This window comes from Heptranchias perlo, chromosome 17 (genome assembly GCF_035084215.1).
Source record: "Heptranchias perlo isolate sHepPer1 chromosome 17, sHepPer1.hap1, whole genome shotgun sequence".
Lineage (NCBI taxonomy): Eukaryota > Metazoa > Chordata > Chondrichthyes > Hexanchiformes > Hexanchidae > Heptranchias > Heptranchias perlo.
Window position 1 is genome coordinate 50,961,420 of NC_090341.1, and position 23,071 is coordinate 50,984,490.

A 23,071-nucleotide genomic window follows, 5' to 3' on the forward strand; every position below is an offset into this window, starting at 1 on the left:
CACAGTGGCTGCCTGCATTTCTGGATCAATGCGACACCGCACTGTGTTGAGTCGGCTCTAAGATATTGGCTGCATTTTCTGCTGCAGTCACTGCCGGGCAGAGCTCCTGTGACATGCACATCTGCACAGCTAACGATTCCACATTAGGCTGCCCGATGCAGAGCCTTCTCTCCGCAGACAGCTCTCTGCTCTTAAAGTATCAGGTCCTGGTGGCTGAGGAGAAATCCATGTTGCGGCAGATGAGTTTTTAGTGTCTGTATCTATAGCCAGTGCCAATAGCAGTAGCTGCCCTATTACTGAAGCTAGGTTTGAACTTGTTCAATAAAGTGAGTTACTCACTGTGCACAGGAAGGGATACCTGGGACTGAGGGAAGTTTTGGAAACAGTAAAAGACCTCCCGCACGCAGCAGTGCAGGACGGGCCCCCGCACGCAGCAGTGCAGGACGGGCCCCCGCACGCAGCAGTGCAGGACGGGCCCCCGCACGCAGCAGTGCAGGACGGGCCCCCGCACGCAGCAGTGCAGGACGGGCCCCCGCACGCAGCAGTGCAGGACGGGCCCCCGCACGCAGCAGTGCAGGACGAGCCCACCAGAATTTGCTGATACTTACAGGGGACAAAATGGAGACTGGGCGGCAAGTAAAGAATTTCCCTACCTGCCACGGGAGGTGTAAACACACCTACAGATTCGCTGGGAATCTAAATCTACCTTTTCTTTCTCCTGCAGTCCACTTTGAATCTTGAGAAATGTAAATGAGAATTTACTGCAGTGCATGCCGGGAGGAGCACTCCTGCACATCCCGGCTCCACATTCAGATAAATATTTTTGAACAAACTTTTCTTGTGGCAGCCTCCAGCGGTCCTTAAAGGCCACATATAAACCATGAGCCGACTGTGTTCAGGGCTGTCCAAATTTGGGAAGGCGGCCTCAAAAACAGGTGTGAGGCCCCATATTTGCGTATGCACCGGATGCCTTTTTCTACCTTTTCTAGTATGGCGAGCGGTGTACTTCCAGCACGGAGTGTACCCACGCATGCCACCTGCTATATTGGATGCTTTGGTGCCCATTTTACATCTGCGAAACAAGCACAGTGTCAACCGAATTCTCGGCCTTTGGTAATATCAGTGCAAATCATTTCAGACTCAATGTCCCTCTTTTAGAAGTTGACCTGGATTTATTTAGAAGGATTATTTCCCCCCTCCAGAGGCTGCGTGTGGTCTTCACTCTGAGCCGAATCAACCCCCCCCCCCCCCCCAACACCCCGCTCTGAGACCCCTAGCATTGCTCGGCTCTATGGCGAACGCAGGGAGTGAGCAGGAGCCCAACAGCCACTGTTCGCAAAGCGCCAGTTAGGAGTTCCAGTCAACGGTTGCTTGCTCTCTCCAGCCCTCAGCTTCCTGCTTTCTTATCCCCAGTTTCCATTCCCAGCTCCGGAATACCGCCCACTAACGTGGCAAAGCAATGTGATAAGGAGGCGGCGTTGCCATGGTAACAGGCCTTGCACTGCAGTGTGTCGAAGGGAAAACCATGATGCACCAGGCCGTTGTATCTGTTTTCCTGCAAATTTATTCTTTTTCTTCATCCTCGCTCTTGGTTTCACAAAGCAGAATGATTTTGCTCCCTGACAGTTCAGTTGGTAAAAGCAGCGCGTCACTGAGCCACACAGGCCAGAAGGGCCCGAGTTGATCCTGAATCGGTGATGCTAGGGACGACACTAGGGTTGCTACAGTTTTCCTCAGCACCCTAGGGCCAGGGAGGGGAAAATCCTTGAGGATTGTGGATCCCTGCTGGCAAATGCATATGCTGGACATCAGGTGAAGACAGGATAGGGCTCAGCTGTGATCCAGCCACGGTCGAATAGCCTACCGGCCCTCACTGCTGAGGCACACCCATGAAGGACAGGCATTTGGCTGAGGTGTCGGTGGGATGCTGGCAGCTGTGGAACTGGAATTTGGCAAAACTCGGCGTCTTCAGGAGCAGACGGGAGAAAAAGGGTAAATTTATAAACAAACATTAACGGACGTATCCCTTACCTTAACGTACAGAACAATTCACCAAAAGGGGGTTTGCGGGGAAGACTGCATCAGGTTTTCCAGACTCGTTCAACTGAACAATACCCTGTATCAGGTGTCAGCTGTGGCTCAGTGGTGGCACTCTCGCCTCTGATGTTAGGAAGTTGTGGGTTCAAATCCCACTCCGAGGACTTGAGCACATAATCTAGACTGATGCTCCCAGTGCAGTACTGAGGGAGTGCTGCACTGTCGGAAGTGCCATCTTTCAGATGAGATGTTAAACTGAGGCCCTTCCTGCCCTCTCAGGTGGATGTAAAAGATCCCATGGCACTATTTCGAAGAAAAGCAGGGGAGTTCTCCTCAGTGTCCTGGCCAATATTTATTCCTCAACCAACATCACTAAAAAACAGATTATCTGGTCATTGCTGTTTGTGGGAGCTTGCTGTGTGCAAATTGGCTTCCGTGTTTCCTACGTTACAACAATGACAACACCTCAAAGTGTACTTCATTGGCTGTAAAGCGCTTTGGGACGTCCTGAGGTCATGAAAGATGCTATCGAAATTCAAGTTCTTTCTTTTTTTCTGTATAAATACTTAACGGATAATCTTCCATCTTGTTCACAGAAATTCGAGCACAGTTGACGGAGCAGCTGAAATGCCTGGAACAGCAGTCGGAATCTCGTCTCCAGCTCCTGCAGGATCTGCAGGAGTTCTTCCGCAGGAAGGCAGAGATCGAGGTAGAGTACTCCCGAAGCCTGGACAAACTGGCGGAAAGGTTTGCGGCAAAGATTCGCAGCTCCAAGGAGCACCAGCAGTTCAGGTAAGTCCGCCAGAGAAATTTGGCCTTTAGATGCCTCTGCTCCATCTTTGTGCTATTTTATTTTTTATATATTTGAGGAACACCACCAAGGCTGGAACACGAGGGGAACAAATGGTGAGGTGAATCAAGGTGAAGCAGCGAGCTATTGACACCAAGCTTGGGTTTCAAAGGGGAATTGTAGGGAAGATTGAAGGAGGCCCTCGAAAGAATGAGTTAGGGTGGGAACTGATGCAATGAGTTTTGCCTTCAACACCATGAGGAGGAAGAGTGGGTGGAATGGAGATTTGAAATTTATCAGAAACCATAGAAAAGACATTTGTAACTCACTCCCGGGTACCAGTTATTCTATCCATAAACCACCCAAACCCCTCGATTGTATTCCAGCCTATAACTCACTCCTGGGTATCTATTGTTCTATATATAAACCACCTAAACCCCTTGATTAGATTCCAGTCTGTAATTCACACTCACAGGTATCTGTTATTCTATATATAAACCACTCGAACCCCTTGATTGTATTCCAGCACGTTATGCATTCCCAGGTATCCATTATTCTATATATAAACTACCCAAAACCCTCGAATAGATTCCAACCTGTAACTCACTCCCGGGTATTTATTATTCTATATATAAACTACCTGAACCCCTTGATTAGATTCCAGCTTGTAACTCACCCTCTGGTGTCCGTTATTCTATATATAAACCATCCGATCCCCTCGATTAGAGGATCGAGGAGCCCTAGTAAAATTGAAGTCAATGGGAAACCGGGGGAAAACTCTCCAGTGGCTGGAGTCACACCTAGCACAAAGAAAAATGGTAGTGGTTGTTGGAGGCCAATCGTCTCAGCCCCAGGACATCACTGCAGGAGTTCCTCAGGGCAGTGTCCTAGGCCCAACCATCTTCATCAATGACCGTCCCTCCATCTTAAGGTCATAGAAACATAGAAAATACGTGCAGGAGTAAGCCATTCGTCCCTTCGAGCCTGCTCCGTCATTCAATATGATCATGGCTGATCCTCTATCTCAATACCATATTCCTGCTCTCTCTCCAGATCCCTTGATGCCTTTTGTGTCTAGAAATCTATCTAGCTTCTTCTTAAATATATTCAGTGACTTGGCCTCCACAGCCTTCTGTGGTAGAGAATTCCACAGGTTCACCACCCTCTGAGTGAAGAAATTTCTCCTCATCTCAGTCCTAAATGTCCTACCCCGTATCCTGAGACTGTGACCCCCCCTCATTCTGGACCCCCCAGCCAGGGGAAACATCCTCCCTGCATCCAGTCTGTCTCACCCTGTCAGAATTTTATATGTTTCAATGAGATCCCCTCTCATTCTTCTAAACTTAAGTGAATACAGGCCGAAACGACCCAGTCTCTCCTCATACGACTGTCCTGCCGTCCCAGGAATCAGTCTGGTGAACCTTCGCTGCACTCCCTCTGGCAAGTATATCCTTTCTTAGGTAAGGAGACCAAAACTGCGCACAATACTCCAGGTGTGGTCTCACCAAGGCCCTGTATAACTGCCGTAAGACTTCCTTGCTCCTGTACTCAAATCCTCTTGCAATGGAGGCCAACATACCATTTGCCTTCCTAATTCCCCAATCCATCACCATTTAAATAATACTCTACCTTTCTGTTTCTCCTTCCGAAGTGGATAACTTCACATTTGTCCACATTATACTGCATCTGCCATGTATTTGCCCACTCACTTAACTTGTCTAAATCACCTTGAAGCCTCTTTGCATCCTCCTCACAACTCACGATCCCACCTAGTTTTGTGTTGTCAGCAAACTTGGAAATATTACATTTGATTCCCTCATCCAAATCATTGGTATATATTGCGAATAGCTGGGACCTAAGCACTGATCCCTGCAGTACCCCACCAGTCACTGCCTGCCACCCTGAAAAAGACCCATTTATTCCTACTCTGTTTCTTGTCTGTTAACCAATTTTCAATCCATGAAGTGGGAATGTTCGCTGATGATTGCACAGTGTTCAATTCCATTCGCAACGCCGCAGATAATGAAGCAGTCCGTGCCCGCATGCAGCAAGACCTGGACAACATCCAGGCTTGGGCTGATAAGTAACAAGTAACATTCACGTCAGACAAGTGTCAGGCAATGACCATCTCCAACAAGAGAGAGTCTAACCACCTCCCCTTGACATTCAACGGCATTACCATTGCCGAATCCCCCACCATCAACATTCTGGGGGTCACCATTGACCAGAAACTAAACTGGACCAGCCACATAAATACTGTGGCTACAAGAGCAGTCAGAAGTTGGGTATTCTGCGGCGAGTGACTCACCTCCTGACTCCCCAAAGCCTCTCCACCATCTACAAGACACAAGTCAGGAGTGTGATGGAATATTCTCCAATTGCCTGGATGAGTGCAGTTCCAACAACACTCAAGAAGCTTGACACCATTCAGGACAAAGCAGCCCGCTTGATTGGCACCCCATCCAACACCTTAAACATTCACTCCCTCCACCACCGACGTATCGTGGCAGCAGTGTGTAGCATCTACAAGATGCACTGCAGCAACTCACCAAGGTTTCTTCAACAGCACCTCCCAAACCCGCGACCTCTACCACCTAGAAGGACAAGGGCAGCAGGTACATGGGAACACCACCACTTGAATGTTCCCCTCTAAGTCACACACCATCCTGACTTGGAAATATATTGCCGTTCCTTCATCGTCGCTGGGTCAAAATCCTGGAACTCCCTACCTAACAGCACTGTGGGAGAACCTTCACCGCGCGGACTGCAGCGGTTCAAGAAGGCGGCTCACCACCACCTTCTCAAGGGCAATTAGGGATGGGCAATAAATGCTGGCCTTGCCAACCACGCCCACATCCCATGAATGAAAAAAAATTCCAGCCGGTAACACTCTCTCCAGGGTATCTATTATTCTATATATAAACCACCCGACCCCTCGATTAGGTTCCAACTTGTAACTCACTCCCGGGTATCTGTTATTCTATATGTAAACCATACGAACCCCTCGATTAGATTCCAGCCTGTAATCAATTTAAACTACTCATTGAGTCCACAAGGCAGAACTGCACAAATTGAAAATCTTGCGACGAGGCCACAGAGTGGTTGGTGTGAGAAATGGAAATGTCAAATAGGTGCAGTAGGATCTGAACTTGTTTGGGGCAGAATGGAGGCAACTTTACATTGAACCCATGGACATGTTTGATGGGACAGTGCAGAGGGAGCTTTACTCTATCTAACCCGTGCTGTACCTGCTCTGGGAGTGTTTGATGGGACCGTGTAGAGGGAGCTTTATCTGTACCCGTGCTGTACCTCACCTGATGCTGCCACTGTTGGTGGGGGGTGGGGGCGGGGGGTGGGGAGTGAGGTGGGGAAGGAAGTGGCCCATTGCCAGCACAGTCATGCCTGAAGTCTTGTATGCAACTGTATCCTTACCAGGTTGACTTAATACCTGTGATGCTGAGTGAAACGGATCATTCTCAAATATAACCACAGTGGAAACCCAAGTATGGGCCTTCTCCGAGGTCAGTCTCTCAAGCTTACGATTAATGCCAGTGGTGTCCTTTATCATGGAGAGCTCTGGGAACACTGTAGAGGTTCTTACACTGGCTCTTGTTAAGCTCGGATCACAGGAGAGCTTCATTCGTGCGTCTCCATTGGTAAGAACAGTTCCCTTATCCAGGCAGCAGAACCGTACATCAGCAATTTTGTGGGTGTCCGATCCTGTCAGTTTTAGGCTTGTAAGTTCGGGGAACTGGAGCACAAACACCATTCTCCTGTGATTCGAACCAAACAAGTAAAAGCATTTGGGAATATTAAGCTCAAGATATGGAACTCGCCTCCTGTCAGATGTCATGGAGCGGCTGCACGGCATTCTGGAGGGGGAGGGTGAACAGCCAGTAGTCGTGGTCCATATTGGTACCAACGACATAGGTTTAAAAGAAAAGGGATGAGGTCCTGCAAGGTGAATTTAAGGAGTTAGGAGATAAATTAAAAAGCAGGACCTCAAAGGTAGTGATCTCAGGATTACTACCAGTGGCACGTGCTAGTGAGTATAGGAACAGGAGAATAGACAGGATGAATGCGTGGCTGCAGAGATGGTGTAGGAGGGAGGGATTTAGATTCCTGGGACATTGGGACCGGTTCTGGGGAAGGTGGGACCTGTCCAAGCGTGACGGGTTACACCCGAGCAGGACCGGGACCAGTGTCCTCGCAGGGGTGTTTGCTAGTGCTGTTTGGGAAGGTTTAAACTAGAATGGCAGGGGGATGGGAACCTGAGCAGGGAGACAGAGGAGGGGGAAACAAGGATAGAAACAAAAGACAGAAAGGGAAGAAGCAATAGTGGAAGGCAGAGAAAACAACGGCGAAAAACAAATAGGGCCATAGTGCAAAATAAAACTAAGATGACTAGCAATCTTAAAAAGACAAGTCAAAAGGCATTGTGTCTTAATGCGCGGAGTATTCGCAATAAGCTAGATGAATTAACAGCACAGATAGATATTAACGGTTATGATATAGTTGCGATGACGGAGATATGGCTGCAGGGTGACCAAGGATGGGAACTGAACATCCAGGGGTATTCAATGTTCAGGAAGGACAGGTAAAAAGGGAAAGGAGCTGGGGTAGCGTTGTTAGTAAAGGAGGAAATCAATGCAATAGTGAGGAAGGATATTGGCTCGGAAAATCACAATGTGGAATCTGTATGGGTGGAGCTAACAAACACCAAGGGGCTGAAAACGTTGGTGGGGGTTGTCTATAGGCCCCCAAACAGTAGTGGAGATGTAGGGGAGGGCATTAAACAGGAAATTAGAGACACATGCAAGAAGGTACAACTATAATCATGGGTGACTTTAATATACATATCGATTGGTCAAACCAAATTAGCTGTGGGGGAAGAATTCCTGGAGTGTGTACGTGATGGTTTTCTAGACCAATATGTTGAGGAACCAACGAGAGAACAGGTGCTCCTAGACTGGGTATTGTGCAATGAGAAGGGATTAATTAACAATCTTGTTGTGCCGGGTCCCTGAGGGAAGAGCGACCATAACATGATAGAATTCCTCATTAAGATGGAGAGTGAAGTAGTTGAATCCAAAACAAGGGTCCTGAATCTAAATAAAGGAAATTACAAAAGTATGAGGTGTGAGTTGGCTATGATAGATTGGGGAACTTTACTAAAAGGGATGACGGTGGATAGGCAATGGCTAATATTTAAAGAACGTGTGCAGGAATTACAACAATTATTTATTCCTGTCTGGCGCAAAAATAAAACAGGAAAGGTGGCTCAACCGTGGCTTACATAAGAAATTAGGGATAGTATTAGAACCAAAGAGGAGACATATAAAATTGCCAGAAAAAGCGGCAAGACTGAGGATTGGGAGCAGTTTAGAATTCAGCAAAGGAGAACAAAGAGATTGATTAAGAGGGGAAAACTAGAGTATGAGAGTAAACTAGCAGGGAACATAAAAACTGACTGTAAAAGCTTCTATAAATATGTCAAGAGAGAAAGATTAGTGAAGACAAATGTAGGTCCCTTACAGTCAGAAATGGGGGAAATTATAATGGGGAACAAAGAAATGGCAGAACAATTAAACACATACTTTGGTTCTGTCTTCACAAAGGAGGACACAAATAACCTCCCAGAAATGTTAGGGAACCAAGGATCTAGTGAAAGGGAGGAATTGAAACCAGTATTAGTAAAAAAAATAGTGCTAGGGAAATTAATGGGGCTAAAGGCTGACAAATCCCCAGGGCCTGATCATCTACATCCCAGAGTACTAAAGGAAGTGGCCCTGGAAATAGTGAATGCATTGGTGATCATCTTCCAAAATTCTATAGACTCTGGAACAGTTCCTACAGATTGGAGGGTGGCAAATGTAACCCCACTATTTAAAAAAGGAGGGAGAGAAAAAACAGGGAATTACAGACCAGTTAGCCGAACATCAGTAGTGGGGAAAATGCTAGAGTTTATTATAAAGGATGTGATAACAGAACACTTGGAGGGCATTAACGGTATTGGACAAAGTCAGCATGGGTTTATGAAAGGGAAATCATGCTTAACCAATCTACTGGAGTTTTTTGAGGATGTAACTAGTAGAATAGATAGGGGAGAACCAGTGGATGTGGTGTATTTGGATTTTCAGAAGGCTTTTGATAAGGTCCCACACAAGAGGTTAGTGTGCAAAATTAAATAACATGGGATTGGGGGGAATATACTGGCATGGATTGAGAATTGGTTGACAGACAGGAAACAGAGAGTAGGAATAAACAGGTCTTTTTCCGGGTGGCAGGCAGTGACTAGTGGGGTACCGCAGAGATCAGTGTTTGGGCCCCAGCTATTCACAATATATAACAATGAGGGAACTAAATGTAACATTTCCAAGTTTGCAGACGACACAAAGCTGGGGTGGAATGTGAGCTGTGAGGAGAATGCAAAGAGGCTCCAATGTGATTTAGATAAGTTGGGCTCGATATTAGCACCCGCGATCAGGTGCGTTCCTGGCGGGGGGGCTCCAAAAATCGGGGATTCCCAGGGCAGGTCGGGAGCCCGGCTCCAACCCGCCCACTTCCGGGTTCCCCACAGATGCGCTGATGTGCGCGCGAAGCCGCTGCATGTGGGACTCCCGCAGGCAATCAAAGCCAGCGGGGTGCCACTTAACAGTATTTATTCTGGTATTTCAGGTCGTTAACAGACCTGATTAAGGAGATATTTCAGGAGGGGTGGGATTTTACAAAGAACTGGGACTGTTTCCCGTACTGGGGGAAACACTCCCAGTTCAAATGGACGTGTTGCAGATAATCAGCCTGTGGCAGCTGCAAAGGTCCATTTGACAGGTGGGGGGGAGACCCTCACTCATTGCAGGAGGCCACTCTGTCACTTTGGACAAAGTTTGGCCTCCACCACCCTCCTAACAATCAAATTCACCAACTTGCACACTTACCCCGGGGTCCAGACATATGTACCTACCTTGCGGACCCCCTCAGTTGTACATCTTCCCCGGATGGGGGCCGCCGTAGCTGCAGTCATGACCTGCTCGGAGGGCGATCAGCATGACCAGCCTCGCCGGCCACACCGTCCACCTCTGACACGTGGAGCTCCACAACACAGTGCTGTGACACATCCACCTGCACAGCAGGAGGGAGGGCAAAGGCAGAGAGAGATGCGTCGCAGAGGGCACTACCCTCGCCACAGGGTCAATAGACCGAGGCTCAGCTTCCTGGACCTCTCTGAGCAGCAGTACACAGGGAGGCTCAGAGTCACTCGACATGTAGTCGTGGACATCTGCAGCTTCCTTCATGCCGAGCTGCTCCCGGCTGGCCCGAGCACCATCTTCTTACCTGTCGCTGTCAAAGTCACCACTGCCCTCAACAACTTCTCCTCCGCATCCTTCCAGGGTGCTACCGGGGTCATCGCCGACGTCTCTCAGTCATCTGCACAAAAGAGCCCTGCAAATACACCTACACCCACTCTGCAGTGACACAATGGGTGGCATCAGGTGTGGGTCTTCATTGTGATCCTCAGGAAAGGGCATTATTGTACAAACCAGACAAGATTCGCAAAGACGTGCCAGTTGTGGTGCCAATATAATATGTAATGTGAGTTGCTCAGAAATTAAATATAAGTAAAAACCATGACAAACCCTCAAACACCCTTGTGCATCCCCTTCATGCTCACAACACGTTTGCCTTACGCTGCATACTGCACATATGTGATGCATGCCCTGTGGCTGCAGCACAGGTAATGGCAGGTTGAGTGAGGCTGACCGTGAAAGAGATGCATGAGAGGGTGAGTATGAGATAGAGCCATGAGATTGTATGAGGATTGGGTTGAGTGATAGTGGCGGGATGAGTACTGGGGAGGTGAGTAAGTGCAGGTAAGATGAGGATGAGCATTGAGTGGGTGTGAGGGGTGATGTGACAGAGTAGTGTTGGCAGTGCAGAAGGAGATGTGGGGTGGGGGCAGTGATGTGGCAGACGGAGTGTAGGGGAATGAGTAAGTGTACTCACTTTGGCTGACCTACTTAGGTCATTGCAGCGCCTCCTGCACTGTATGCAGGTGCGCGATATGTTGGTGGTGCAGGTGACCTCCTCTGCCACCTCGAGCCAGGCCTTCTTGGTGGCAGAGGCAGGCCACTTCCTCCCGCCCGCCGGGGGGAAGATCTCTGTCCTCCCCCTCCTCCTCACCCCATCCAATGATACCTGGAGTGAGGCATCATTAAACCTGGGAGCAGCCTTCCCCCTGGGCTGCTCCATGCTGTAATTTTTCCTATTTCTTGCAGCATCAGTCAGTGGAGGACTGCCCCTTTAAATAGGGCTCCTCCCGCTGACAGACCTTACTGCGCATGCGCAGCCCGCCCGACGCACAGCTCTGCAGTGGGGAACCCGGAAGAACAGGTAAGTGGATCCAATCAGCCTGCGATCACGCGCGGGGCAAACTGATTTCACTGGGCGCGTTACCCGCGCGCCCAATAGCCCCCCCCCCGCCGCGAACCCGCCGCCCTCCTAATATTGAGCCCGTTGGGTGAGTGGGCAAGAACATGGCAGATGCAGTATAACGTGGATAAATGTGAGGTTATCCACTTTGGTTGCAAAAACAGAAAGACAGATTATTATCTGAATGGTAATAGATTGGGAAAAGGGAAGGTGCAACGAGACCTGGGTGTCCTTGTACACCAGTCACTGAAAGCGAGCATTCAGGTGCAGCAAGCAGTTTGGAAGGCGAATGGTATGTTGGCCTTCATTGCAAGAGGATTTGTGTACAGGAGCAGGGATATCTTACTGCAGTCATACGGGGCCTTGGTGAGACCACATCTGGAGTATTGTGTGCAGTTTTGGTCTCCTTCTCTGAGGAAGGATGTCATTGCCATGGAGGGAGTGCAATGAAGGTTTCCCAGACTGATTCCTGGGATGGCAGGAATGACGTATGAGGAGAGATTGGGTCGACTAGGCCTATATTCACTCGAGTTTAGAAGAATGAGAGGTGATCTCATCGAAACATACAAAATTCTAACAGGACTAGACAGACTGGATGCAGGGAGGATGTTCCCGATGGCTGGGGAGTCCAGAACCAGGGGTCACAGTCTCAGGATACGGGGTATGCCATTTAGAACCGAGATGAGGAGAAATTTCTTCACTCAGAGGGTGGTGAACCTGTGGAATTCTCTACCACAGAAGGCAGTGGAGGCCAAGTCATTAGATGTATTCAAGAAGGAGATGGATATATTTCTTAATGCTAAAGGGATCAAGGGATGTGGGGAAAAAGCGGGAACAGGGAACTGAGTTAGATGATCAGCCATGATCATTTTGAATGGCGGAGCAGGCCCGATGGGCCGAATGACCTACTCTTGCTCCTATTTTCTGTGTTTTTATGTCTGACCCTAACACCAAGACTAGACATCCCCTTCTGATGTCTTTCATGCTGTGAGTTCCCAACCAGCTATCCCCTCCCCCCTTCCGTTGCATTAACCACCCGTCCCCTCCCTAACCCAAGCCACTATAGTAGGCTCTGTTTACAGTAGCAGCTTTGAGAACCATACAGAATGTGTGCCATGGAGGGGCACAGAGCCTCATGTTGCAAATTGTGGGTCTGCGATAGATATGCTGTCAGGTTCAGTGTCACCCATCATTCCCATAAGTGGACCCTCTTTCCCCTCCGATCTGGAGTTTACCTTCACTGCCCAATATCTAGCCATATGATATCGTCACCTAGGGTTTGTAACACTGATATCCCTCCTTATATGCACTGGATACTGTAATTTCACACATGCCCCCATGTACATTTCTCCTACCTTTTGAACTTATAAACACTCTATTGAAATTAAATTAATCCAGTGGTTTACTTTACAAGTAAATTATGAACAAACAACAGAGTTTTCATTGAATTTCAATTAATTTCACAATACTCCTCATTATATAGAAAATGACAGAGCAGGCCACTACCCCTGTTCATGAGCTAAATTCACTTTACAGGATAGGAAATCTTTTAAACTAACCATAGGAACTAACCTTAAGAAAAGGGTTCGCTCCCTCTCTCTGATTGTTTTCAACTCCAAGTTTCTTACAGACTGAGCTTGTGTCGTAATCGGTCAAGAAGCCACACGCTTGACCTCTGACCCTTCTCCAGCTCTCCATGTTGGGGATTGGCCCACTGAGCTGCCAATCAAATCTGCTACCATCCTCCCAGTTGTGGTTCCCCTGGCAGTGACTCACTCCCATTGCTGCACTCGAATCATAGAAAGGCACATCGTTCACCTGACGAAGGGGGAAGCCTCCGAAAGCTTGTGAATTTAAAATAAAATTGCTGGACTATAACTTGGTGTTGTAAAATTGTTTACAATTGTCAACCCCAGTCCATCACCGGCATCTCCACATCATAGAAAGGTTACAGCACGGAAAGAAGCCATTCAGCCCATCAAGTCCACGCTGGCTCTATGCAAGAGCAATCCAGTTAGTCCCACTCCCCCGGCCCTATCCCTGCAGCCCTGCAATTTTTTTCCTTTCAAGTACTTATCCAGTTCCCTTATGAAGGCCATGATTGAATCTGCCTGCACCATCCCCTCAGGCAGTGCATTCCAGATCCTAACCACTTGCTGTGTAAAAACAAGTTTTTCCTCATGTCACCTTTGGTTCTTTTGCCAATCACCTTAAATCTATGCCCTCAGGTTCTTGATCCTTCCGCCAATGGGAACAGTTTCTCTCTATCTTCTCTGTCTGAACCCTTCATGATTTCAAATACCTCTATCAAATCTCCTCGCAACCTTCTCTGTTCCAAGGAGAACAACCCCAGCTTCTCCAGTCTATCCACGTAACTAAAGTCCCTCATCCCTGGAATCATTCTAGTAAATCTCCTCTGCACCCTCTCTAAGGCCTTCACATCTTTCCTAAAGTGCAATGCCCAGAACTGGATACAATACTCCAGTTGTGGTCGAACCAGTGTTTTATAAAGGTTCATCATGACTTCCTTACTTTTGTACTCTATGCCTCTATTTATAAAGCCCAGGATTCTGTATGCTTTTTTAACCGCTTTCTCAACCTGCCCTGCCACCTTCAATGATTTGTGTACACATACCCCCCGATCTCTCTGTTCCATTACCCCTTTTAGAATTGTGCCCTTTACTTTATATTGATTATAATGAATGAGGCCTTTTCAACACATCGGGGTAAAAATTGGTATGCATTGCATCCATTTTTCAGGCATAAAATGGGCACAAAGCCTATCAATTTAGCAGTGGGATGGCCTGCACCCAATCTGCGCAAGTATTGGTACCATTGCTAAATTCTTGGGGCCCACATTTTAGGCGCCTTGGGCGGATGCCTAAATCAGGCGTTAAGAACCATGAGTATGTAAATTAGGAGTCTAACACCTGTTAGTGGGCCCCTTTTGAAAGTTCGTCAGCAACGAGCGGAGCAGGCTTCGGGTCTGCCTCACTCAGGATTCTACAGCGGCCCCTGTCGCTGCCAAGAAAAGCTAAACAAAAAATCCTTTCCTGGGGAGCCAGGAAGAGCAGACGTGCACCCCCAAATCCACAGCAATCTCGAAGACCCGCTCGGCCCTCTCCCAATTCCCTCCGCCTCCCACTCCCTCCCGATCACCTCCCACTCACTCCCGATCACCTTTCCCAGGTCACTGCTGTGCCGTTTCCAATGTGTGAATATCACTAGATCCCATTGTGTTAAACTGATATGGTATGGGAGAAACACCTTTCAGACGGACTCTTCATCTGGTCCCAGCTGTTGTGTCTCACGTCGCCTGTATGTTGTGGCGATTTAACCTCTTTTGTGCTGAACTTAGCTTAATAGCAACATCTTTACGTAAATTACTACAAAATTCCTCCAAGGACAAATAGTGAAAGCTCATAGAATCATACAGCACAGAAGGAGGCCATTCGACCCATCACGCCTGTGCCAGCTCTTTAAAAGAGCTATCCAATTAGTCCCATTTCACCAATGTTTCCCCATAGCTCGGCAAATTTCTCCTTTTCAAGTATTTATCCATTTCCCTTTTGAAAGTTACTATTGAATCTGTTTCCACCGCCCTTTCAGGCAGTGCATTCCAGATCATAACAGCTCGCTGCGTTAAAAAATTTCTCCTCATCTCCCCTCTGGTTCTTTTGGCAATTATCTTAAATCTGTGTCCTCTGGTTACTAAACCTTGTGCCAATGGAAACAATTTCTCCTTATCCACTCTATCAAAACTCCTCATCATTTTGAACACCTTTATTAAATCTCCCCTTAACCTTCTCTGCTCTAAAGAGAACAATCCCAGCTTCTCCAGTCTCTCCAAATAACTGAAGTCCCTCATCCCTGGTACCATTCTGGTAAATCTTCTCTGCACCCTCTCCAAGGCCTTGACATCTTTCCTAAAGTGTGGTGCCCAGAACTGGACATAATACTCCAGCTGAGGCCTAACCAGTGATTTACCATAACTTCTTTGCTGTCATGAGACATGACAGCCCAATCACTACCACTGTAGAGGATTCAGCTGAATTTTAATTATGACATGCGGCAATGATACTCTTTAGTGTTTTAGCAAAGAAAAATGTTTTCTTTGTGTTTTTGATTTTGATTTTCCCTCCAGTATTCTCCCGAGCTGCCTTAAAGGAGCTGGGTTTCAGGCCCATTGGCACCAGGCACTGTGGTACCCGATTCAGCAGCCACTCCATCTGTATAAGGGTTGCCAACCCTCTAGGATTGTCTGGGAGTGTCCAGGAATTGAAGATTAATCTCCAGGACAACCCTGGAGAAAAATCTTAGGGGCATTAAAAAAACAAATAATTTTCTTTCAATAGTTTTGTTTAACAATTATAAAAATGAGGGAGTTGGGAAAGAAAAGGCTGATGACTAACAATCAAGAATCATCCAATCGAGTAACGAAGATTCTGTTCGCTTTCCGTCAGGTGCGGGAAGGCAGGGCGCTGTGAGAATGGACATGTTATGTGACCTATGGCAGGAGTGTGTGGGAGTGGGGCAGTTGGTGTGAGGGGGTCATGTGATGAAACCCCCAGGAATACATCCAACCAGAGTTGGCAACCCTACCTGTGTGAGGCCTCGACAATGAGTTTCGACAGGCTGCTCAATCATATAGAGTCTGTTAGGAATGTGAATTTTGTAATAATATAGCAAAAGGCTGCAGTCCTGTGCCTATATGCCAAAGATGGATTCAACACTCGGTCAAATGCTTGAAGATTTATTAATAATTAAATGTTACATGCTCACGACAAACACCTGCGGCTTTGCCGCATAAGATACACACTTTACAGCTCAACCCTCCAGATCTCTCCCTTCTTTATCTCCCAATCTATGGTGATGATTTTACACCATATCTGGCAATGCATCGATTTTAAAATTCTCATCCTTGTGTCCAAATCCCTCCATGGCCTCCGCCCTCCCTATCTCTGTAACCTCTTCCAGCCCTACAACCCTCCAAGATCTCTGCACTCCTCCAATTCTTGCGCATCCCTGATTTTCTTCGCCCCATCATTGGCGGCGGTGTCTTCAGCTGCGTAGGCCCTAAGCTCTGGAATTCCCTTCCTAAACCTTCTCTACCTCTCTCTCCTCCTTTAAGTCGCTCCTTAAAACCTACCTCTTTGACCAAGCTTTTGGTCACCTGTCCCAATTTCTCCTTATGTGGCTCGGTGTCAAATTTTGTCTGATAACGCTCCTGTGAAATGCCTTGGAATCTCGAGAAACATCCAACAGCAACAATAGTTAGCCCATACCTGGCCTCAGAATGTGCCTGTTAATAGCTCTTATCTACTGGAGTACCTGAGCAATTGCTTTAAAGGGACAACCCAAGTTAGCAGCTAAACATCTCAACCATGCTCTGGACCCCAGGATTCCTGAGCAACAGGATAGCGATTTGGGGAGAGATTTTGTTTCAGTCCAGATCTGTCCCTTTATTACCCAAATGTACCGTACTCCAGGAAGATGGAAGAATTGGGAAATCAGGCCATTCTATAGAATTACATAGAATACATAGAATTTACATCACAGAAATGGACCATTCGGCCCAACAGATCTATGCCCTCCTCTCACCCTTCTTCATCTAACCCTATCAGCATATCCTTCTATTCCTTGCTCTAATCTTAATGACCCTCATTTACTGCCCAATGTTTATTTAGTTGGTGTTGAACTCTGTGCTGCTCGAGGTGAGGATGTTCGTGCTGGGTTACTGATCTCACTCAGGACAGTGGTAGTTCTGCTTACAATTGACTTCACCCCTGCCCCCTGGGCTAAGAAGGAAGTTGCCACTCCCGATCGCGATCCAGTGACCCCCACCACTGGAAAGTGCACACGCTCGGACATTGGATAAGTTCAGGATCAGGCTCGGCTGTGAAGGCCTCTGTGGTCAAATAGTCTGCTGAGGCTAGGCTGGCGGTGGCCACCAGAGGGCAACCAGTGCTCACAGTACCGTATCCCACCATGGAGTGTGCAGAACAGGAGGGGAGCAAATTGGAATGAATCCACCGCCCGCAACATAGAGAAAGAAAGAATGTAAATTTCTGTAGCGCCTTTCATGACCTCAGGACGTCCCAGAACGCTTTACAGCCACTGAAGTAATTTTGAACTGTAGTCACTGTTGTAATGTAGGAAACGCGGCAGCCAATTTGCGCACAGCAAGATCCCACAAACAGCAATGAGTTAAATAACCAGAGAATCTGTTTTAGTGATATTGGCTGAGGGATAAATATTGGCCAGGATACTGGGGAGAACTATTACAAGCTATTGATATGCTCACGGTATACTAGAAAGTCAAGCTGAGTGACTATCTGAGCCAGTGGTGTAGGTAGGAATTTTATTGGGGGAGGTGTTAGAATATGAGCGCGCCAGACCAAACAAAACTACTTCAGTAGATCTAATTATCAATAAGATCAAATGGAAACATTATTACTTCCGTTAATCTAACAATTCAAATAACGTAAATGAAAAGAGTAAACGGTCTTGTTGGTGCCGGTTACATGTCGCTGGTCTATCAATAATTTCATTAATATTTACCGCGATATCCCGATAAACATTCATTAACACAAGCCCAACTAACTGGTTCTCACTGGTCGAATCTCACTGACCAGCTCTGGAAGAACATCTGCTGTTTGTGTTTCTATCAGGTGATCTAAAGCGGATTCCTTCGAAATATGGAGGGGTCCGATTTAAATAACCATAGAAATTTCAGGGGGGCGGGGTGTTTGAACACCCCACTGCCCACGCCACTGTACTGAGCCATGCAGAGCAGGAAGGGCCCAGGTTTTATCCCTGGTCTGTGCAGCACTACAATCCGTCACCCCCGGGCTGGGGAGGGAAAGAAAAACATCAGCCAAAGTTCTCGCTTCAGTGGCCCCTCGATGGAAGGTGAACATGTACAGACATCAGGGGAGGACAGGGAGGGGCTCGTCTGCTGTGCCCACTCCCACATTCAAATCGCCTGGCAACATTCGCCATCTAGATTCACACATGAAAAATGCCGATTTCGGCTAGGGTGGTGGGAGTCTGCGGGACAAAACCCTCCCCTCACCCACCCCCCCAAGTGTCAGTCAGCAACTTTAGGACAAAGGAGGAGAAAATCGGGGGAGTAAAATATAGGCCTCAACGCAGCTTAGCAATCCTCTCCTCTCCCCCACCGGGGACAAGCCAAAGATTTTCCATCAAAACAAAAGAGTATGGGGTTGTTCAAGTTAGTCGTGGGCCAGCATTCAGTGGCAGCACAAGCGAAGGCAGCTTGCACTGCTCTCCCCTCTCCCCGATCTCTAGGGGCCTGCTGCATGATCATACACACACACACACGTGCCGGAGAGAGATATTTCCTGTCCACCGAGCAACGTGTTGCACTGCGGCCCACCTCTGACCCGCACAGCTGCATCCAATTAGGCCGCCCCTCAGGCTCCCATTGGCTGCGGCAGCCTGGCTTGCCGCCCCGTCACACACGGGCCACGTGAAGATGGAAACTGCAGATAGCTAATGCGTTCCAGACGCCGGGGCTCCCAGTGCACTGAGAATGGGCAGGCTGAACTGTAAAGGTCCTAAATTAGTGCCCGGCGCAATTACAGGGTGCCGTCGACGCAGCTATCATTACAAAGCTGCAAGACCATCCCAACTCATTTCTTTTAATTATTATCTTCTCTTTCCCACTCGATTGTTTTTCTTTCCCCTAAACAGATGGGTTTTATATATAGACGGGTGACCTTTTAGAGGGAAGAGAGTGTAACCAAACGCCTGCCTTTCACATGGATGTCTCACAGAGTGCACAGCACAGAAGTCAATGAGAAACAGCACCTGATGTACCGCTGCTTGTATTCTGGGTTACGTGAAATGTACGTACATTAAGCCCTCGTTCCTCCTTTTACTAGTGGTTGGCTTCCTGCGATGTTCAGAGTATCTCTAGGTGTCAGCCGTGGCTCAGTTGGTAACATTCTCGCCTCTGAGTCAGAAGGTTGTGGATTGAAGCCCCATTCCAGAGACTTAAGCGCAAAATCTAGACTGCACAGTGCAGTACTGAGGGAGTGCCTCACTATTGGAGGTGCCGTCATTCAGATGAAATGTTCAACCGAGGCCCCATCTGCCCTCTCGTAAAAGATCCCATGGCACTATTCAAAGAAGAGCAGGGGAGTTCTCCCCGGTGTCCTGATCAATATTTATCCCTCAACCAACATCGTTGAAAAACAGATTAGAATCATAGAATGGTTACAGCACAGAAGGAGGCCATTCAGCTCATCGAGCCTGTGCCGGCTCTTTGTAAGAGCAATACAGTTAGCCCCATTCTCCCGCTCTTTCCCCGTAGCCCTGCAAACTTTTTCCCTTCAAGTATTTATCCAATTCCTTTTTGAAAGCCATGATTGAATCTGCTTCCACCACCCTTTCAGGCAGTGCATTCCAGATCATAACTACTTGCTGCGTAAAAAAGTTTTTCCTCATGTTGCCTTTGGTTCTTTTGCCAGTCACCTTAAATCTGTGTCCTCTGGTTCTTGACCCTTCCGTCAATGGGAACAGTTTCTCTTCATTTACTTCATATAAACCCTTCATGATTTTGAACACCTCTATCAAATCTCCTCTTAACCTTGTCTGCTCTAAGGAGAACAATCCCAGCTTCTCCAGTCTATCCATGTAACTGAAGTCCCTCATCCATGGAACCATTCTAGTAAATCTTTTCTGTACCCTCTCTAAGGCCTTCACATCCTTCCTAAAGTGTGGTGACCAGAATTGGACACAATACTCCAGATTATCTAGTCATTTATCTCATTGCTGTTTGTGGGACCTGGCTGTGCGAAAATTGGCTGCTACATTTCCCCACATTACACCAGTGACTTCCACACTCAGGGTGTGTGTTCTCAGCTGGACTGTTTGTGGAGGGGGGTGTTGCTGAATTGAGGTGAGTTACTCCAGATACCCCCTCTGAGGTGAGTTACTCCAGACACCCCCCAGCGGCTAATTGCACATTAGTAGAGGCCCAGATGAAATTTGATTAGGTCTCTGAGCAAAGGAATGCTGCATGATGTGAGGTATTACAACAAAGGGAAAAGCAAGACACCTGAAAATAGGTACTTCTTACGTAGAATGTACAGCACAGAAACAGGCCATTCATCCCAACTGGCCTAAGCTGGTGTTTGTGTTCTGCACAAGCCTCCTACTACCATCAGCATATCCTTCTATTCTTTTCTCCCTCATGTACTTACCTAACTTCCCCTAAATGAATCTATGCTAGTCACCTCAGTAACTCCATATGGTAGCGAGTCCACATTCTCACAACTCTGAGTGTGGCCTAACTAAGGTTCTATATACATTTAACATAACTACTTTGCTTTTGAATTCTATTCCTCTAGAAATGAACCCACTCCATTGGTACTTTTGATGATTTGTGAATCTGTACCCCCAGATCCCTTTGCTCCTCTACCCCATTTAGACTCTTATTTTCCAAGCAATATGTGGCCTCCTTATTCCTCTTACCAAAATGCTCCACCTCACACTTATCTATACTGAAATTCATTGGCCTTTACACTTGGCACCTAGTATTTTAATAACGAAAAGCATTTCACTTAACAATGAGTTCCAGACCTCATCGGGGAGTGCGGAGGCTCGATGACGGGTGTTAGGCCAAAATAAGCCCAAGTTCAGCCGCAGTAGCTTTGCTATTGCAAACATTCCAAGAGGTCGGCAGTGATAATGGAGCGATAATCAACTCAGACCTCACTGACTAGGTTCCTCCTGCCTTTGGCAGTGACTAGCTAAACCATACAAGCCAGAAGGGATGGTGCCTTTCAGAGAATTGGTAGCAGTTTGCTCACCTTGGTAGCTAAGACCTGAACTTATCGTGGTAGATAAGTGGTAGCTGCAGCTATTTGTGTTTTGTTATCACAATGACGACACTCACAGTGTGCCCTTACTCTGATCATACAGCTTCGTCCTCACTTCATTTCCACTTCCAGAATGTTGTGGACGCTGCCTTCATTCGGTCTGCCGCTTGCTGCCTTGTTCTGCGCCTCCTCGATAGGGCTGTTGATACACCACCTATGGTGTCAGCCGTGGTTCAGTGGGTAGCTTTCTCACTTCTCCGTCAGAAGGCTATGGGTTCAAATCCCACTCCAGAGACTTGAGCTAGGCTGACACTCCAGTACTGACTGAGGGTGTTGTCGCCTTTCGGATGAGATGTTAAACTGAGACCCTGCCTTCCCTCTCAGGTGGATGTAATAGATGGCACTATTTGAAGAAGAGCAGGGGAGTTCTCACTATGTCCTGGCCAACATTTTCCCCTCAACCAACACCTAAAACAGATGATCTAATCATTATCACATTGTTGTTTGTGGGATCTTGCTGTGCGCAAATTGGCTGCTGCATTCCCTACATTACAACAGTGACTACAATTCAAAACTACTTTATTGGCTGTAAAGCACTTTGGGACGTTGTGAGGGTGTGAAAGGCGCTGTATAAATGCAAGTTTGTTCTTTCTTTTCTTTTCAAAACAATCCTCCTGTCCCTTCAGAGCTCTGTCGACGAGTGATTGCAGGGCCTGCTGGGTGCTTGTCCATGAGACTTTGAAGACATTGACCAACTGCTGTGGCCAACGATTCACTTTTAATACGGGGTTCTATTGCTTGTTGAACTGCGTGAACCACTCATTATCGCAGACAATCACCCATTGACTGCCTTCTTGTCCTCCGTGAAAACAAGTTAGTTCTTTCTGAATTCTCCCATTCCAAGCTAGCCATGCCTGCACTAACAACAACAGGAATCTGAAGCCCTCCCTCCTGCGCCATTTCTCCTGCCACGCATTGACCTGTCGTATCTTACTGCTCCTATAATTCACTCGCACTGGGAGTAATCCAGAGTTTACCACCTTTGAGGTCTTGCTCTTTAACTTCCTCCCTAGCTCCTGAAACACTGACTGCAGGACCTCAACCATTTTCTTTCCTATGTCTTTGGTTCCAACATGGACCGCGACTTCTGACTGTTCCCCTTCCCTTTCAGAATGAGATGTTGCTCCAAGTTGGCAACTTCCTATTTGTGGTCATTCTGATTAACCTCATCATGTGGCCAAACCTGACTATAGACTATTTGCAAGGAGAGAGTAGAAGGAAATTTACACTCCATCTAACCTATGCTATATCTGACCCGGCATCACATAATTCTGACATGGGGCACTAGAAGTGAGGGAAATTATTCTGTTTGCCGAAGGTCACAAATGCCATCCTCTTTGACTGTGACCGTGCTGCATTATCCCTCATTATCATTCTTGACCCCTCCACAGCCTTTGACAGAGTCCACTAAAGCATCCTCCTCTCCTCCGTTGTCCAGCTAAGTGGGACTGCCCTTGTTTTGTTCTACTCTTACCAATCCAATTGTAGCCAGAGCATCTCCAGCAATGGCGTCTCTTCCCGCCACTGCACCGTTACTTCTGGACTCTCCCAAGGATCTGTCCTTGGCCTCCTCCTCCTCTTCCTCATCTACATGCTGCCTCTTGGTGACATCATCCAAAAACATGGTGTCAGGTTCCACGTATATGATGATGACAACCAGCTCTACCTCTCCCCATCCTCTCGATTCCTCCACCGCATGTGCGTTCTCAGACTGCTTGTTCGATATCTAGTCTTGGATGAGCCATAATTTCCACTAGCTAAACATTGGGGAGCCTGAAGCCATCATCATTGGCCACTGCCACAAACTCCGCACCCTTGCCACCGTTTTTAATTCTTTCCCCATTCACTGTCTTAGGTTGAACCAGACTGTTCACAACCTCAGGGTTCAATTCAACCCAACTTACAC

General features: G+C 47.5%; 1 protein-coding gene across 3 annotated transcripts in view; it reads left to right on the forward strand.

Moving 5' to 3' along the window:
- Nucleotides 1-23,071, forward strand: part of srgap3 (SLIT-ROBO Rho GTPase activating protein 3) — a 254,657-nt gene that overhangs the window by 114,454 nt on the left and 117,132 nt on the right. For 2 of the 3 annotated variants that reach the window (XM_067998976.1, XM_067998978.1), the window contains exons 1-2: nt 1,337-1,992; nt 2,634-2,829. In XM_067998976.1, the coding sequence (XP_067855077.1) occupies nt 1,890-1,992; nt 2,634-2,829 (299 nt within the window). In that variant the 5' untranslated portion in view covers nt 1,337-1,889. Of the gene's footprint in view, nt 1-1,336; nt 1,993-2,633; nt 2,830-23,071 lie in introns of those variants that run through there. The other variant, XM_067998977.1, reaches the window with a different exon arrangement.